Source organism: Anopheles marshallii, chromosome X (genome assembly GCF_943734725.1).
Source record: "Anopheles marshallii chromosome X, idAnoMarsDA_429_01, whole genome shotgun sequence".
Taxonomy (NCBI): domain Eukaryota; kingdom Metazoa; phylum Arthropoda; class Insecta; order Diptera; family Culicidae; genus Anopheles; species Anopheles marshallii.
In genome coordinates this window covers 13855325-13874825 of record NC_071325.1, presented here as the reverse complement: position 1 = coordinate 13874825, position 19501 = coordinate 13855325, and the positions used below count along the sequence as shown (strand labels likewise).

The 19501-nt window shown below is 44.4% G+C and overlaps 1 protein-coding gene across 1 annotated transcript; it reads left to right on the top strand.

Moving 5' to 3' along the window:
- Positions 1–5613: 5613 nt before the first annotated feature.
- On the top strand, positions 5614–15418 carry LOC128711822 (monocarboxylate transporter 8-like). Its single transcript, XM_053806711.1, has 6 exons — positions 5614–6358; positions 13023–13196; positions 13270–13672; positions 13752–14297; positions 14376–14670; positions 14759–15418. Exons 1-6 carry the CDS (start codon positions 5614–5616, stop codon positions 15416–15418), a joined length of 2823 nt encoding a protein of 940 aa, XP_053662686.1.
- The last annotated feature ends 4083 nt before the right edge of the window (positions 15419–19501 follow it).

Sequence of the window (19501 nt, the reverse complement as noted above, 5' to 3'; positions counted from 1 at the left end):
CGCTGGACGTCCCCATAGTAGGGCACTTCATTTCGACCGTTTAACAGCGCGCGCTTTGACATCGCATTGTGTGTGAACGTTTGTGAAAATTTGGTTCCGGCGCGTGGAGTGTTGTTCGTCTGCGAGTGCGTGCGGTGATAAAGATAAATTTCCTGGTGTTTCCATGCGGTAGCTGCCACAATCAAACCCGATCAAAAATTGTTCCACAGCGGCACAAACTTTTCGGGCTCACCGATACTGCCAGCGGATGTAATGTGTTGCCACAACAGAGCAGTCGTGCAAAACCAAATGTCTTCAACGACCCACTTCTAAGGGGTTCGCTGGAAAAGATCGTAGCGAAGATCGCCCCAAAAAGGCAGAGAAGAACATGGCCTAGGTTGAAATTGGGTCCATTTCCGTGCCACACAACCGTCCAAATGGCACACCAGATTGAAAGGCCTCTTTAGCGTGCGAGAGAGAATGGGAGGGGGAAAAAAAGATGTTAATCTACCGCATCTCAGCGATCATTGTTGACTGTGGCCAAGCCATTACCATTGTCAAGTGTTTTTTACATCGCTGACAGGTGGCAAATGTAATTACCAGCTAACGTTTCAACCAGATTGACTTTCTAGCCATTCTCTCGCTTTTATGTGAAGTTGGAAAATATTTTCTGGTAGTCTACAGGGGAAAAATTAGGGCTGTTCTGATATAAATTTTTATGACACATTAGTTAACCTTCCCAGCCGACCACAAACCCTGTCGTAGGGTAGGATACTAAGCGATTTTTGCAAATTGTTGCATACATCGAGGCGATAAAAGAAATTTCAGCGATAAGCTGCCAAGAACATTATGTTCTCTCCATTAGTTACCAGGAATGGAGCTTTATCAGTCAAAGGAACTTCAAACTTTCAGGAAGTGTAAATTTGAAGTTAATAAAACAAAACAATTAAAAGTCAGTGTGTGAGTATGGCTGCCTTTCGGCAGCCATTAAAATGGTGTGCTTTCTGGATGTTTGCTCCGGACAAGATAAATGTCTATACCCTCAGACTAGTTGTACTTCAAACTTGTATGTGCTTCTAATTGGAATACAACAGTTTCCATCTGCGCCACAAATCAATCGACACTTAAGCCTTCACTAATTGGCCTTCCTCAGAACAATCTTTCTCTTCCGCAGATATAAAAAAACCGCGGCCAAATAATCGAAACTGTCGATATGATTTATGTTGCAACATCTTTAACTCCTCTCGTTCATACCTCTGCTTTGCATACCAAACAACCAATCCGGTTCCTTGCAAAAGACAAACCGAGTGTGAGGTTTTCGGTGCTCATCCAGGAAGTTCCGTCGCTTCCGGTGAAGTTAGATGTAGGAGAAGTGGGGGGGAGGGGGGTGCACTGACTCACTGAAACAAATCTCACTTTAGCAAAAGTTCATAGACAACTTCCAGGCAGGCGGGGGCACAACAGACGAAGGTGTTGCAACACAAAGGGCAGCTTGAGTGGGAACTGTGCCGGGGGTTGATAAGGAAAAAACCTGCAGTACCAACTACTGTAAAGTGTGAACAGAAAGCAAAAACTTCCTCCCTTTCGCACCCATACATCCCCCCTCCTCTCGGGGCACTCCTCTGCAAGCAATGCACACAAATCCGATCGGAAAGACAGTTCCGATGACGTGCTACTTGTGCAAACACACATTCCAACTTCAAATTGCGCTATAAAAAGTTACATTGCTCGTCGAAAAGGGATCGTTTCGTTCTTTTTTTTGTGTAGCTCACCCTTAAAGCAATCGGATCTGATCGCTGAAGCTGAGCAAAGGCAAATGAAAGAGGAAGGGTTTTCCAAGGGCAAATTGTACGGAAGAGAAAGAGAGAATCAAACAAAAAAGCAAATCTCACCAACGGTTGTACGGTATAGATTGGCAAGAGGAACACTTGGGAATGACTGACATTGAGCGGGCATGATAGTTGCATTGCAAAGAACCTCTAACTGACTGTTGAATGCAATATGACACTTTCTGTTGAGAAGGCAGAGCTGGGGTCGATCCAGCGCAGAAAACTGAATCTTAAACGTTCTGGAATGTGTGTTTGGTACAGGAGGGTAAAAAAATGGAAAAATGAGGACGTTTCTTGTCCTTTTTCGAGTTTGATTTGCTCGCTTCGAAGGGCAACGCGAAGCAAAACTAAGAATCTTTTTTCTCTTTAATGATTTATTACGATGCTTCTGTTGGAAATGAGGTGGAGTTTTTTTCCCCTCCATCTCCACTCCACTCCAATACACACCCAAACTGGCCAATGTCATGCTGGGGACAAATGCGCGAAGAAAGTAGAGAAGGGAGTAACTCCCAAGGTAAGCGCTCCCCAATCAGACGGGGTTTTTCGGTGCTACGCGAACGCATCTTTATTAATTATTACGGCTCGATTTCAGCCCACACGACGACAACCTCAACGCCGGACGATCAAGGTTTTTCTTTTAATGTTGTTGTTGTTTTGGAAAATCTAAATTTCGCCTCGCCGGTCGGGAAAATGGGGGATAAAAGAATAAAAACACATGTCACAGCCCAACCGGTCGGGTCGGTGCCGGTCGTGCGTACACGTCCAACATACTCAACCTCATCCCGCAGCATTATTCACGGCTCTAACCTTCGGTGCTGCCGCACGTATAAATCAAACCACTGTTGCGGTACGGTTGGAGAAAAATAAGCAAATGTACGCGCACGAAAGTAGCACGACCAGCGCGATAGAACGAGGCACCACGCATTTTCATGAAAATGTGTGCCTGTATGCGTTTTTTTTTTCTCTTATTGAAGAGAGAAGCGAGAAGGAGAACAGAAAATATTAGATTTATAGAACCATCTCCATCTATTGAAGTTGAAAACCACGCGAAGAGTATTATCTACGCCACCGGATCTCCGGTACGATGTGTCACCAAAGAAGCATGTACATGGAAAAGGGGTTTTTGGGCAAATATTTGCCCAAAAAGTCACACAGGACATTGGTGCACTGGTCGGTCGCCAAAATGAACCGCCGCTGATAGGCTTTGGTTCGATAGGCACGGTTGCTGTAAGGGTCAGACGAGAGATAGCATTTCACCCATGGAGACAGTATGTCGCAGACTAGTTGCTAACTGCTCGTTGCCTCGTTGTCAACGCACACAGAAGCACGCAAAGGATCGCTGGCATTTTCACCAAGTGACGCTAGATGCCGTGCGGTATTAACAAACATTTGAATGCTATATCTGCCCTGACATTAACGCGATGTATGCTAAGGGCTTGGTCTAATGTAGTTGCGGGCAACATAGTACCGCAACATGTTGCTTGTGAACTGGTCTATGAACGTTGCTGGCAACATTTCGAATTTGAAGTCAAATTAATTAAATGTCAGTTTGTTTTCCGTGTGTGTGTGTTGGCCTTTTCGTTGAATTTATCCAATTTTGAACTTTTTATATAAATATTTGGTAGGAAAATAAAGCGTTATAACCATATTTGATTGCTAAATGCGAAGCTCCTTACAATATCTCTGGTGTCTCCAGGTCTTAAATACATCTACTACACTTGCTACTTTGGCGGCCTGATGGCATGATGGTAGTGGTGTCGGTCTTTACACAAACAGACCGGACCAAAATCCCATCTCCGAACCAATCCCCCGTAGCAATGATTGACTATCCGGCTAAATTGTAAAGTAAGTCTAGTACGCCAGACCTAGAGAAAAAGGGAGATAGAGAGAGAGAGAGAGAGAGAGAAAGAGAGAGAGAAATTTTCTACAAATACAGAGTTTCGAATCATAAAAGGGTAGATTTCAACCATTTGGGGGATTGAATTTTGCACTTCATTGGGGGATATTTTCAATTGATGATGAGAAATTTGCAATTAAAAAGGGGAAAAGTGCAAACATACAGGGGAATTTTGCCAAAAACGCTCTGAAGAGCAATCTGTCAGTTGTTATCATTCGTTTTTGGTTGCATTGTCTTCAGTTTGTTTAAATTTCGGAGATAAAATCACAACCTAGAACACTTTCAATGAATTAATTCCCATAGTCATCTTTTTTACACTAGAAACTCTACCTTTCAATTCGGAAAATTACGATTCTTTTCTTTAATGTTCAAAGCTAAGCAAGGTAAAGGTCCACAAAAAACAGCATCTCAACAAGAAAAATCTTTTAACTTCCCTCAAAAAGCATATTTTTGACTGGATTGCTCAAACCGTATTCGCGTACCTTGGTTCTGAAGATGTTCTACAGTATCAGTTACACCAAACTTTGTTTCACCTTCCCTGTTATCTTACTAAAGTAAGTGGCAGAGCTGTGATCAAGTCCTTAGAAATTGCTATTCTTTCTGTGCTATGTCTATCAGAGCAGTTCATCAACAATTTGCATGGTTGTGAAGCGATGTCGTTTAACTAATTAATTATTTATTTCATTGATTGATGGACAAATCGATATAGTAAAAACTTGCCGAAATTGAAACAAATCGATGACAATGCAACCAAAAATGAATGATAATAATTGACTGATTGCTCTTCAGAGCGTTTTTGGCAAAATTTCCCTGTATGTTTGCACACTTCCCCTTTATGATGGTAAATTTCTCCTCATCGACAGAAAATATTACCCAATTAAGTGTAAAATTCCAAACGGTTGAAATCTTTCCTTAAATGATTCGAAACCCTGTATGTTTTTCACCGATCAAATGTTTTACCAACAGAAACGCAGCCAATCGAGGATTGAACATACGATACAATATGGTTATCATTTTTAAGAAGGATAGCTGTGCTTTGTTTGTTTGTTGGTTGGAACTATTTGCACCAACGACTCGCTGGCTGGTGGATCTTTCCCGTGCAATTGTATGTAAAACTTTTGCAAAAATAAATTAATTATACAACACCATTGCTAGAATCACTAAAATCACACGATAATCGAATCGATGTGTGGGTGTTTTTTTCTGAAACATTAATTGAGAGCTCTTGTGTTGTAAAATGTTTCTAATCTACCTACAAAATTAATTTACCGAAACATAGTTATACTTATTCCAAATTTATAAAAAAGTACCGACGATGTTAAAATATTAAAACCAGTTTACCAAGGTGAATAGATGGATGTTTCTGATGGTGGGACGAGAAAAAAAAAATCACTGAATTTCGGCGGCAACATGTTGCCAGCAACAATATTAGACCATTGCCTAACACGCATTGCCCCACACTCACGCACGGTGATGGTGATGAAACGGAATGAGATGGGGACTCATATAAAATTATATTTATACATCATCCCATCTCCATCACTATTAACATTTGGTTTCATGGTTGTTTTTATTTTCTGTATGTTGTTAGCGTGTATTAGTGGGTCGGGTTGAAATAGCGAACCCAGAGTAACGTTGGAGAAAACTACAACAAAAACCTAAAGTGCGAGTGAAAGTGAGATAGACCCTTAGATACAAGAGAGAAAAACACTTTCAGCAACAGGCGGTGGCCTTTCGGTGCGTTTGATATGCCGTAATGTAAGTTCCCATGTGTACCTTGCCGTTCGCTCCATTTCGCGAAAACACTCACTTGTCCCGCATTTGTCACCTTGGTGGGTGGGGTGGTTAAATCGCAATGGCGGCACGGTTAACGGTGCGCTAGGGACGGATATCTAAGCGACGAACACGATGCGCATACTATTCCAAAACGAACCGGTGTACGGGAACTACGAGGATTCGGGTGTCGCCACCAGTGCCGACGCGCATTCGCTCGTGTTCGATGAACCGATCACACCGCCACCGGTCGGTGGCAACGCACCCGGCGGTACCACCCATGCGAAGGCAAAGGGCACGCAGGAACGTGGCACACCGCTCGGAGAATTGGAGGCACTGGCGAAGGCACTCGCGCAGGCACAAGGAGCCAACCTGGTAAAGCTGGCGCCCGGTGGTACCGAGCCTAAACCGAAGCGAAACCGAAGACGCACGAACAAACCGAACGGAGATGATACAACGGTCCGGGAAAATAAACAACCAAACGGGGTGGCTGGAGATGAGGAAGACGGCGACGGGGAAGAAGCCGACGAGGAGGAGGAGGACGAAGAGGAGGAGGAGGAAGAAGAGGAAGTAGATCCAGAACATGGTGAGGCGGGGGAGGATGGGTTGGGTGGGGAGGGACATTCGCCGACCCTGCCGCATCTGCTGCACCACCGCCATCACCATCATCTGCCGCACCAACAGCGAGCGTCCAGCCGCATGTCCAACACCAGCACCAGCACGATCAAGCAGCACTACTATCCGGAGGGTGGCTGGGGCTGGATCATCGTGCTAGTCGGCGTACTGATCCACATCTTGACGCACGGTCTCCAAACGGCGGTCGGGGTGCTTATTCTCGCGGCCGGACGCGCCTATCGCATCGAGTCAATCATCTTCACAGGTGAGAGATCCGAGCAAGATCTCGTCGATAATAACGTACACAGCTACAGGAACTCTACATCAACTACGCTCTGGACAGAGGAAACTCTTATTATCTGACTATATAACTGGTCTTGGATTAGCTTATATAAAGAGAATAATTAATCTCCCAAATCTATGCGAAAAAATGTAGGACCATAACGCCGTGGTGAAACAGATCAGGAGTTCCTTGGAGAATGAATTTAGCAGAGAGACTTCAAAGAATTCCGATCTATACGATTTATTAGTTATGGACTTATACCAGAGGAGCAAGAATTGCGCTTAGGCATAAACGAATCAAAACCTAAGTTAATGACGATTTTATCAACTCTCTAGTTGTGGTACACAGTTGGATGTTCGTACTTGTGCAGTCATTCAATACCTCGGCTATATTGGCTCCAATTTCCCCACGGTGTATTTAAAACCTCAGAAACGCTCTGAGTTTATCTTAAACTGATGGCTGTCACGACTTCACATGGTCTTCCACTCCTATTATCATATTCTCAAGACCTCAGTATTGTCCAGCAGATTTCTCAAGTTGTCCAAGCTGAACAGGAGTTGGGAGGAGTAGTACTCAAGAATTTTATTCAACCTGAGCATCTCGATGAATCGCACAGTACCGGCCAGTCTATATGCTCGAAACCCATTCCCTTTTTTTCCTCCAACAACCAAAACATGTGACTCATTTCCACCCTCCTCCCTTCCCCCACCAGCACAGCTACCGGGTATGAGCAGGGAAAATTTTTAAACCAATTTACATCGAACCCAGCTGCCCGGCGCAGTGTGGTTGGGGCAAAACAGTTTTGATTACTTTTCACGAAGTAATCACATTCTCAGCACACCGAAACCGAACTATCTCGGACCGGTTCCGACGCTGCCCGGTTGCACTTTCTTTTATGTTCTATGCCCTGCTTGCTTTCCTTCCGCCTTTGTGCCTTCGCCCATCACCGAACAGCGGGGCAGCGGGATGGAAAACTCAACTCATAATCCTCACCATCGAAAAACCAACACAACCACTCCCGCCATCTTCCCATGCACCAAGCCGCTACCTCTTGCCTTTTATCCGCCACAGCAAGTAATGAACTTGAGAACTTTTTTGCGAAACAGCACATAAGATGACTGCCGGTGCCGAAACGTTACGCAGGCGGTCCTGGTTTGTTTCACCAATCCACTTGGAATGTTTGTTGTTGGCCTGCTGGTTCCGGAGCACGCGGCCTAACGATGGTTTTCATCATATGCTCATGTCCGTCCAAGGGCGGATGGTTTGGGCGTGTGTGGGTGGGTGTGTGTCTATGTTGGGTATATTAAATGATCACACGGTACTTCATCGTCCAATAAACATGATGTGGCGTATGTTCGGTGTTGATTGACTATAAATTTATTCTTCCACCATGCTGCTGATAGCAAGCAAGATTTCATGGGAACTTTTATTCAACAATTTCAATCTTCAATCTACTTTCAATCTCCGAATAGGAACAGTGACTTTGACTACTATAAAAATAACTTTATAGTCGTATTTTTTAACATCCAACATCTTCCCATCTGTAATCTCAATCATGTTCATAATCTCAATCAAGGAATCTAAATCATTTCTCCTTATTTTTCGATAAGATTAGTGTGATTTATCTAATCCATTCTCAAACTCCCATCACCTTATCCTCAATCAACCGATTCTCGATCAAGGGCATGGGTATCTGGTTGGACAATCCTAAACCCGACTCCGTGATTAATAGCTTGGACTTAGTTACTCTATCAGATCTCACAACTATTCAGGTTCCCCGTCAACCCGACAACTTTAAATTGTTCGTTGAGCAGATCGATCTTTGTGTACTGTTTAGTTGTCTAGTCGCTCACAGCGAAAACTCACATTGATCGTAATTTAGCTGATCGTTCCCAAGGTATCTTCTTCTAGACCTGCCATTTCTGGCATTCTTTGACTTTATTTACATGTACCTCTGGATATTCGAGTCAGTCCTGCGTACGTTCCCCAAGTTTACCCTCCGAATACTTTGGAAGTCCCCGGCTTCCATATTGAATCTTCCATTATATATTGGGAGTCTCCTTTATACTACCGTTTTATTCTTATCAATTCCGCTGTATAATCCTTCACATGTCCTTTATAACCGTCTCTATTAATTCCGTGAATTCGATGTTTCTTTGGGTAGTAGCTGGTGATTTTTTTTATTAAAAAAAATATTAAAATTAAAAAGATCCTTGGTGGAAACCCAACTCGTGAGTTTTCCTGAAGATTTTTGCGTACTGGAAGTACAAGTTCCCTCGAAGTTTCTCAGTAGGACTTTTATGAATTTACGTAAATAAGTTATCAGGAGCTTCAATTACAAACGTGATCTACTACAGGAGTCTTCTAAGTCGCCCTCGATCGACCTCAGTCGTCTGCCAATCGGATAATCTTATATCCCGCCCTTTCTGGGGGACGCATCAACGCCTTCACTTCATCTCTTCCAAGTCAACTCTGTCCAAGTGGACGACCTAAAAGGACTTTACGAACTGGGTAGTCCGGTGTCGTTCTCATAGCATGACTCACCGGAGTCACTCACTCACTAATCCGCTACTGTTCGAAGGACTCGTCATTATAGCAACTCCTCCAATGTCATTTCACACATACGGCACTAAAAATCCTTCTGATCATCTTCCTCTTACACTCGGCTTAGAGGGTTTCGTCAGTAATGGACAAAGTTCATGTCTCAGAGGCGTATGTGAGTACTAGAACTGTGTAAGTTCTATATATGATTTCTTACACAATATAGGTGAAATTTTTGAAGACTTCAAAGATGTACATCTGCCCTGCATAAAAATCTTTAATGAAACAATTCAATTTTTGGAACGAAATGTCTACGCTTTCACTTGATAATGGTAGTTGACCAAACCAAACTGAATAAAAGACAGCTGTTTTGATACAAATAGCTTCAATAATATGGAAGCAAACACGTGTCAAAGTTAGAAAATTCCAAACGGAAAAAATCGGTTGTTTACAATATCAAAGCTGTTTTCCGTAGCTCTCATTGCAATATGTTGTTTTTTTTCTGACGTTTTACAATAAAATATGTCACCTCCCTGCACTAACTTTTAGTTATTTCCCAGTGCGAACCTTCTACAAGTAAAAGTGCTGCTGCACACTATCGTGCGACAATCATTCGCTCCATAACCAGCTCTAATGCTTTTAATTGAATTTCCCCACAAACACAGCCTTTTAATGTGCTGCGAAGCAATTCCGGTTGAGTTGTGACAGACTCCCGAGCATACCACCCGGACGCCACACTTTTCGGTGCTGGCAAGTGCATAAATTTACCACCGATTAGGGCGGACCCAAAAGGCAAGACAAATGACATCCATATATTGCTTTCTTTTTTTTTATTCCCCTTCCCGTTGTGTCTGTTGTTGCAAACCTCTTTCCCATTTTCGTTCTGCTGCAACCGTGCAGCGGGCGGATAGACACGATGGGCCACCAGCAACCAGGCGTCTCCTTCACTGTGGTTGATGCTGCTTTACGATAATTGTCACATTCGGTGGTACGCGAGTTTTGCGGTTTGCCTCGGTTGGTTGATTTATCATTCGCGCTGAAACCGTTCCTCGCGTCCGCACCTCCACACCGCCTCATCCGGTACACAGACAGGCACACAAACCGACGCACACACACGTAGAAGGATGCAACCGATGAATTTCCATTTCAATTCAGCGGTTGTGCGTAAAATGTGCGATCATCAGCAGTCAGTGTCAGCGCAATTCTCTTCCCCTTTTCTGCTTCACTCGCTGTTTCGGCTAATATTTCCGCCCCGCAAAACAAGCGGTTTTATTCCATCAAACATAAGTTGTACGTGGCACACCCACACACAAACAAATACACGAACAACTCCAAGTTTTTTTTTTTGAGGAGGGAAAGGATGGTTGATAAACAGTGGGAAAAAACTAGTCACACTTGTACCACCGCGGTCCGCAATTTTGGGGGGGGGGGGGGGGGGGGGTTTGGGTGGAAAATGTAATTTAGCAGCCATCCCGCTGAATTATGGCGCGTCGGTTGCTTCCAAACCAAGCAGCGGCATCCCTCCACCGGCACACCATCAACCATTTTTTAGACGCCTAGACGAAGTCTGTTACTTCCTCGCAGCCCTTTCCGCAGCGGCGCTCATTTTGTACGTACGTCGCTAAAGGTGGTTGTTTATGTTTGGAGATCATGGTGAAATGGTGCAATCTATTTTCCCGAATGCGTTCCCGAAACGTGAAAGGATTTAAGGATGCGCGGGTGCCGCTACAACGCGTGATTCATGGCGTTTCGTTGAAGATTGCAAGCGGAAAGCGATACGCGCAATACAACATATGATATGTAGCGGTTAGGAGCAGAATGTGAGATGGAAAATAGATGTTAACTGCGGAAAAACAACATAAGCGTACATGCAATTTACATTATCATCTAAACACCCATTCCGAGAGGACGCAATCGTTCCGGGTACTTCCTAAATGTCCGTACACCGAACACTTGGACGACGAGTTGCAGTTGGTGTTCCAATCGAAACAGCTGCTAAACTCATTAGACGTCTAAAGCGAGTCCATTGCATACCGAGTGCGACGATTTGAGGCACGTGAGACGGAGACGCTCAGCTTTCCTACCACTGCGGCCCAATGCCGGACAAGCGTGGCTGTGATGTGAAAAGTTTGGCTTCACATCCTGACGCCACGGCGACCAGTCAAGCGCTCCGGGGGGAAAAAAAACACACACGTTCGATTACTTGGCCATCCGCTTCTCGTAAAAGCGGCAGGAACACAACGGGAAGCATTGGGGAGAGTGGGAGGGGAGGAACCTTTTGCGACTATTTTTTTTTTGTTTTTGTTGCCACCAGGCACAGTGTCCATGCGACAAACGATTAAGTGGAAAATAAAAATTAAAAACATAAAACATTCCAACCGGTCCTGTTTTCCACACACACACGTACCAAGGATGGGAAGGGAAGGAAAAAGTAAAACATGACCGTAGAGGTAAAAGTTTTAATGGTTGTTGTTTTTTTTTTTTGCTATATCTTCCAGTTGGGAAGCGGATACAATTTTATAGCCTCACACAGCCCGTTGTTTGCCGATTTGAAATTGTATTTAACGCTGATTGCAGTGATTTCTTGTCCATCCTCTTCTTTAACACCCCCTCCCCCCCCCCCCCTCCCTTCCTCCCCTATTCTTTCTCTCTCCGATTCGAACGATTATAAACTTCCCTTCACCGAAACAGCGATAAGCACATCCACTCATACAGGATGCTATAATAATAATTCCGTTGCCCGATGTCGATCCGCTTTGTATCCGTCAGGCGAAACACGAATGGACGAGGGCAGATTAGAGCAATGGCTATTAAAACACGCTGGCTACGGCAGGATAGCAGACGTACTTCGGTGACAAAACCGTAACAACTGGCAGCAGCTGGTTGTGGATCGTTTACTTGCACACCCTTCCCGGATCAATGAGTTTGACCTAGTTGAGTGAGTTCCCGCAAGTTGGCTACGATCGGGCAACTTCTGCGCACGATGTTCATTATCGTAAAGGTTGCTGGTTGAATATATCCGTATACTAAAGACACTTTTGCTTTGGAGTTCCGTTCGAGTGTTAGTAGTATTCCAAGCGTTTTGAAAGTTCTTAGTAACAACTCATTAGAAGAATGGGATACCGCCAGTATTACACTCATTTATTTCGCGAAAATGAATCTCCGACGTTCAAAATTCACTTTCAAGGATTTTGACATTTGTCCTATAACCAGATATTCGCAGAAGTAGTCACTCATACGGAAGGAGTTCTGACATCTTCTCAAGGTTTTCCTCCAAATAGCTCAAGAGCACCAAATGTAATCACGTTCCCAATGCTTTAATTATGCTATTCGAAGACTAGCGCAACTTCATAGCATGCACTGCAACCAGTGAATGTCAATGGCTCTAACAAATCATAGCTCTTCCCGGGTAGAAGCGGAGAGAAAAAAAAACTTTACCCAGCATTATTAACTCATCATGCTATCTCCGCCACAATTCATCATGTTTATCTTTCAACCCAACACTAATAAATCATCCCGTGCCGTACAGTGCTTGTTGCCGCGGACGTCAGGAACGCACCGAGGCAAAACAAATGCTGCCCGAAAAAGGGTAACGGAACGAGCGCCAAAGTGAGCTAGTGCTTTCTGTATGGATGATTTTTGGTGTCTGGAAAAAAATAACTTGTTGTGTCAATAAGTAACAGCAAAAAGAGAAAAAACCCCAACTGCTGGTGGGGAAATTAAAACGAGCGCCTGAAGTCGCCAACTGTGTGTTGTGGGTTGAGTTATTAGATCAAACGTATTTCACTTGCGAGTAGTGGACGAATACCAGGGCAAAAAAGGGCTGAGGATGCACACACTTGCTTGCCACTGATTCATGATTTATGTGGCACTTTATGGAATTAAATTCTACCGTGATGTCTGGCGAGATATTGAGATCACATCTCCCGCAACTCTACTGGTAACGTCCTTGTTGATGAGTCGTTATGCGTGAGCAGCAATGGTATCTCCCCATTAGAAATGTAATCATAAATATTAGCACAGTTGAGCTGTCTGCATCCAGAATTACCAAGGTCCTGCACCACACCAATGCCCGACAACTAATACATGTATTCCATCTCCACAGGATGGTTGGGCGCACTGTCGACAGCGGTAGCACTCTTCATATCACCCATCACGATCGCGGTATGCAAACGCAAATCAACGCGACTCACCGCCGTCATCGGTGGGCTGGTGACCGCACTAGGGTGTCTCTTCACCTCCTTCGCTTCTCAGTTTCACCAGCTGTTCTTCAGCTACGGTAAGCCATTTTTTCCCCTTCAATATCTCCAGTGTGTCGCCTATACGTGCCTATCTCACCTTCGCCGCAACAGGTGCCGTCGTGGGAGTCGGTGTCGGAATGACTCGCGACTGCTCCACCCTGATGGTCGCCCAGTACTTCAAGAAGCGGCGCGAATTCGTCGAGATATTCATCGTGTCCGGCAGTGGGCTCGGTATTGCCGTCATGTCGAGCTTCATCAAGTCGGCGATCGATGCGATCGGTTGGCGGCTGGGATTGCAGGCCGTCACCGGTACCGTGTTCATCACGTTCATCCTCGGCACCTGCTACCGTTCCGCATCGCTCTATCACCCGCAGCGGCGCGCGATCTTACACCTGAAGAACCAGAAGCGTAAGATAAAGGACAAGAACAAGCACGACGATCGACCACCGTTCTTTGACTTTAGCACACTGCGCAGCAAAACCGTACGCATACTACTCGCATCGACCGGCATTGGGTAGGGAGCGTTGTCTACTACACTCAGCCACACTTAGCTAATTGTTCTGCGTGATTTCTCTGTCTCTCTCTCTTTTAAGAGCGTTCGGTATCAACACACCGATCTTCTACCTGGCACACGAAGTGCAGAAAGATGGCATCGGCGATAAGGTGATGATCCTACAGATCTACCTCGGACTGGCCTGGACACTCGGGTGTACCGCCTTCGGGTTGCTGGTCGTCCGGAACAGCGTCGAATGTCGCATCGCACGCCAATACCTCTGCCAAACCGCCATCTTCATGTGTGGCGTTTGCATACTCGCACTCACCGCTGTGCACGGTAACTACCATGGGTACGTGATGTTCGTCTGGATATACGGTATCTTCTGCGGCGGTTACCACTACTCACTCAAGATGTACACCTACGAGAAGGTACGAGCACGCAACTTTGCCCGTGCCTGGGGTTTCGTCCAGTTTGCCCAGGCAATACCGATCGCACTTGGCGTACCCATCTCCGGCTACATGAACGACAGCGGATCCGGCACCGCCGGCTACTACTTCAGCTCGGGCTGTGCCATCGTCGGCAGTGTGCTAATGTTTCTGATCGATTTGCACCGGCGTTCTGTGTCGCGCCACAAACACACAAGGTACGTACCCATTAATTCGCACAACATCCCGAACTCTAACGTCAAAATGTACTCAATCATGCTTTTCCCCTATTTTAGGGCGAACGGTACACGCCACTTGTGCGTCTCGGAAACCTGTCCCCAGCGCCGAAAACTCTCCTTCTCGCAAGAGCCAGACAACGAACCGGGCATTATCACCGGCAACACGGCGATGATGATCGGTCCAGAGCTGCTCATACCGCCGCTCAGCGACGGTATCGTAGAGCCGATCAACGGACTAGACAAGCCAGAGCTCACCTGCATCTCCGAGGAGGGTATCGCCGACATGGATCTGCCAGATAACTTGCTGGATGATCTGGACTACGTCGGTGATTGCATTACCTCGTGCAACAAGGTACCGTGTTGCACCGTGTCCATGTGCTCCAACACCTCTGCGCCTCATCTTCATCAGCTCATCCACTTGCGAACTCTTTTCTTGACAGGTGGAAAACTATCTCATGCTGAGCGAGTTCGAGAACAACCTCAGTGCCGAAGTTCCTATCCTGCTGGACAAGCGGGGCCGCCGGTTATCCCTCTCCAAGACGAAGGCACTGCTCGGTGGCCATCTCGGAACGGGTGCCGGTGGTGCATTGTTGGCAACCGGTACCCAGCACCATCCCGAGTGTCCCATCGAACACTCGCTCGGTCAGGCAGCCCTAGCGACGGCCCATCCCGGTGACGCGAACGGTCTCGCCCTGTTGCATCCCCACCAGCCACACCACAATCAGCATCATCATCCTCATCATCACCATCACCACCATCATCCCCATCACCTGCATCATCAGCAGCCGCAACCGGTGAACGGTGATCTCGGGAAGAACGTCTCCCCGCTGGTCACGAAATCGGACTCTGCTCCACAGAACACGATCGGTGGTGGAGGAACCGGCGGAGGAAGGGGCGGTGGCGAAAGTGGTAAGCAGCCGGCTGGCAATGGGAGTGGAAGCAGCAGCAGCAGCAGTGGTGGTGGTGGTAGTAGTACCGTCACCTCCAACACTCTCCAGCCTCAGCAGCACTGCAGACTGAACAGCAAATGGCGCCCGAGCCAACAGGTCGGGTTTCTCAACAACCGCGTTATATCTGTGATCGATGAAGCCTCAGTTTAGGAAGTGTGTGTATGTTTGGGTGCCTAGCGGGACACCGTCATAGGGATATAGAGATATAGAGAAAGGGTGCGTTACGGCTGGCAGAAAACGCGCAGAAACAGTCACAGCAACAGGAAAACAATAGATCGCAATAGATCGCCGCCAGGAGTACTCCCAAAATTTCACTACTGTACATAGTACTTATTGGTAGTTTATCGATGTATACCTGCTAGCATGCTGCACGCTTGTACGTTACGTTACGTTTATGCGTTACTTACTTTAGTTACTTAGCCTTAGCGAAAGTTGTTTACATGGCACCGTTCACTTCTGTAGAGAACAATTGACTGATTGATTTTGAGTGTTTTTTGTTTTTGTTTTTGTGTTTTAGGTTCTATTATTTTACATTGTTGTAGGTTTCCATTTTTTTTTTAATTTAACGACCATAAAAGGTTCCTTTACATTCTCGTTCCCTCACACTATATCTCATACACGTACTTTCTCTTTCTCTCTCACACACTCCTCTCTCTTTCTATCGATCGATAAAATGATCCTTTTAAAAGCCATAATTGACTTGCTGAGATTTTCTCTTCATATTCTTACCAACACACTGAACATCAACTAGACCTTCTCCCTCCTATCCCAACAAACTCCCCCCGTTCCCCCAATCTTCCAAATCCCAAAACAAGATTATCACATTTTTTCACAAAATTAACCAAAAGATGCTCGCAATCTAATACGAACGCAAACGCGCGCATGCCCAAGGGGGCGATTGAGCAAGTATAGAATTGTGCACAAAATAAAATAATTATACTACTAATAACCGAAACGCTGCCAATCCATCCCTCCCCACTCGAATGATCGTGTGTAAGATAAATGATATACACAACACTATTACGTAGAGGCGTTTACATAATATAATAGAGTATACATACTACTGTACACAGCCACACTATATTATATTGAGAACCCTGCCTCTTCCTTTTCCTTCCCACCTCCCCTTCCCCCCTCCCTCACACACTCACCCAACCCAGAGCGTGGTGTATGTGGGAGGTTCGGGGCGGTTGGGAGAAACGGTACAGTAGCTACTGGTACAGAGTGTGCTGTAACCCCGCAGCCAAAACGCAACTCAACATAACTGGGCAGTGTGCTGAGCGAATATTGACTGTAGCGTTTTAATAAAAACCAGAAGAAACCAAGAGCGTCCAGGGTTTGTTTCTATCTTTTGTTGGGATTATGTTATGGGAACCATCATTCGAATCGAAAGCTAACTCTCAAATGACTAAGCAATCGTTCAAAAGGTTCGAATATCGATATCGATTAATGCGTGTCTAAATATTCAAAAGCTCTGCTGAGCTGAAAAGTGGACCTTACGTAGAGCCTCTATTAATTCGGTACAGACACACACCTGTGAGACATGGACTCTGTTCAAAACTGATGAAAGCAAAACTTTTAGCCGCGATCGAGAGGAAGATGGTCAGAAGGATTGTGGGGGTCCGTATGTGTGGAAGAATTACAGTGTAAAAAAAAAAATCATAGAATTATTACTGAGGTATGGGAGAAGATGGCGGAGCAGAAGCTACACTCTTTCCATCTCTTCATCGACTTCAAGGCCGTATACGAGAGCATGGCCAGGGTAAAACTTTATGACGTAATGAGCACTTTCCGAACCTTGGCCTAACTTATCAGAATAGTAAGAATGACAATGACCAACGTCACAATCTAGGTGATGGTGAATGGAAAACTATCAGCCTCCAAAGGTCTTCGCCAACGAGATGTGCCCTAGAGAGAGCCATCCGCTCCGCTCGGAAGTAGAAACGTCGGCGACCATCTTCTATAAGTCAATCCAGATCCTGACATACGCTGATGACATAGACATCATTGGTTTACGGCTCTCCTACATTAGGGATTGAGCAAGTGACGGAAAACCTCGGATTGGAGTTTAACGAGGCAAAAACCAAGTTGATGGAGGAACCAACAGCGACCCTGCTGCTAACTTAGGTTGGGGTGACGTACAGATAAGAAAACCACACCTTCCAAGTCATCCAGAATTCGTTCGACGGCGCTCGACCTTAACCGTTTTAGAGGACTCCTGCAGTAGGCAAATACCGCGAAACGGTTGTAACACCTGGTAAGTATGTTAATGATTCAAGAATCTTTGTAATTTAATTAGTCTTCAAAGATTAATTATTCTTCAAGGATTCTTGAATCATCATAATAGAGCTACAGAGGCATCTATTTGGTTCAAAGATTCATGCAGATTCATGAATTGGGTTTCGAATCACCCAACGCTTTTGTCTTACTTTCCCTTCCCAACAAATTCTTTCAGCCGTATTTCGCACAAACCACTACACGGAGAGCATGAAAACGATTCAAGTTGGAATTATTATTCTATTTCTGCGATAAAAAAAACCTTTTGCTTTGTACGGGGGGAGCGTGGAGAGGCGACAAAAAGGTTTTTGCTAAACCAAAACTCGGTTCCCGGTACGGAAGAAACTTTCAACTACAGTAATTTATACAAGGGTGAACATTTTAAGCAACGAGTTAGTACGCTTGTATGCCTCTCCATATGATATTCCTTCGGTTTTTATTCACCTATTATTTCCTGGATACAGCTGCACGTGTCACTGATAAACATTGAACTTCAAACATTTTTATTTTACGTTTGCTGTAGAGATGTGAAATTTAATTCTTTTCAAGGATTTAAATCAGAGCTGAAGCGTAAGAATCAAGATTTAACTCTGAAAATCTTCAGAATTTCCATAACTTGAAATAAGCGATGGGGGGTCTCGATCGCGATTAAATTCTTCACGGCGACCTTTAACTCATGATTTAAATCGACGAAGGAGTTAAAGGACGCTGTGAACATTTCAATCTTAATTATTTTGAATGATTTAATTCATTACGAATGAGTTAAAGCGCAAAGAGTTATTAATACTCTGGAGACCTTGGAATATATCTATCTTGCATATTTTGGAATAGCTTGGAGATTTGAATTAACTCACTCGGTATGCAGATTTAAAGCATTCTTTCTTGCTTTTCTTAAAATAAGACAAAGACTGTCTTATTTTCAAAACTTATTTTTTTTCTTTACTCGCTTCTCCACGGTTGGGTTTTAACGTCCTTCATCGTCGTAGTTTAACGAATGGCGCTCAAAAAAAATAAAAACAAAAAAAAAATAATAAAATAACATTTTGAACACACATATTTTTTTCAAATGCTCAAAATGCTCCAAATGTAATGTTAAAATGTCTAAAATTAATAAAGCCAACAACGTGAGGCATATTTCGTTCGGCCTTTAGCTTTACCACGTTTTACTATTAACCATTAAAATGTCAATAGAAACACGCCTTACGCTTTGGGTTCAACAATTCTAGACAAGTTAAAATTTATTTTAAAAACTTTGAGTGTATTTGAAAAAAACGTGTTTCAATTAATTTTATTTTTTTTAATTTTGTTTTTAGCTATAATGAACACCACGGGTTGTTTATTTTTTAACTATCTGGAAAAGAGTTCATGCAAGAGGATACCGAAAATGTGCGTCGAATACGAAGCCACTAAATCCTTTCCATCAATGTTTGTCAGAGACGCAACTGTATCGGCTACACTTTCAGAGATGTCCTTCACTTTCTAGCTAACTTCGTGCTCACAGTAACACAATTCCTATTCATTTTCGTAATTTAACAAAAAATAGTAAATAAAACAATATATTTTACCATATCAAAAGCCACCGAACGGGTGGCATCAATGGTTGAAAAGCTAGACGCACAGACGCAGCTACGCGTTCAAAGATGTCCGTTACGTGCTAGGTGTAACTTCGTGCTCACGGTAACACAATTAATTTCCGCTTTCGTAATTGATTCAAAAGAATAAATAAAAAAATATATAAACCACACCAACAGCTACCGCAAAGGTGGCATCATGGGTTGAAAAGCTACAGAACTTTAACTTAAAATATCCTATACTATGTCACTGTGCCTACCCGATATATCCTGATGCACATTTGTTAACGCGGTAGCCTTTGGAAACATAGCCCTAAAGCGCTAGACATAACTTTCAAATTCTACTTCTTTGTTAGCACTTTAAGGGTCAAATCCCCTAACACTT

Coding starts and splice junctions, on each gene's coding strand:
- LOC128711822 (XM_053806711.1), top strand. CDS start 5,614: ATGCGCATACTATTCCAAAACGAACCGGTGTACGGGAACTACGAGGAT. Junction 13,197..13,269: donor CCAGCTGTTCTTCAGCTACG/GTAAGCCATTTT, acceptor TCGCCGCAACAG/GTGCCGTCGTGGGAGTCGGT. Junction 14,298..14,375: donor TCGCGCCACAAACACACAAG/GTACGTACCCAT, acceptor CCCCTATTTTAG/GGCGAACGGTACACGCCACT.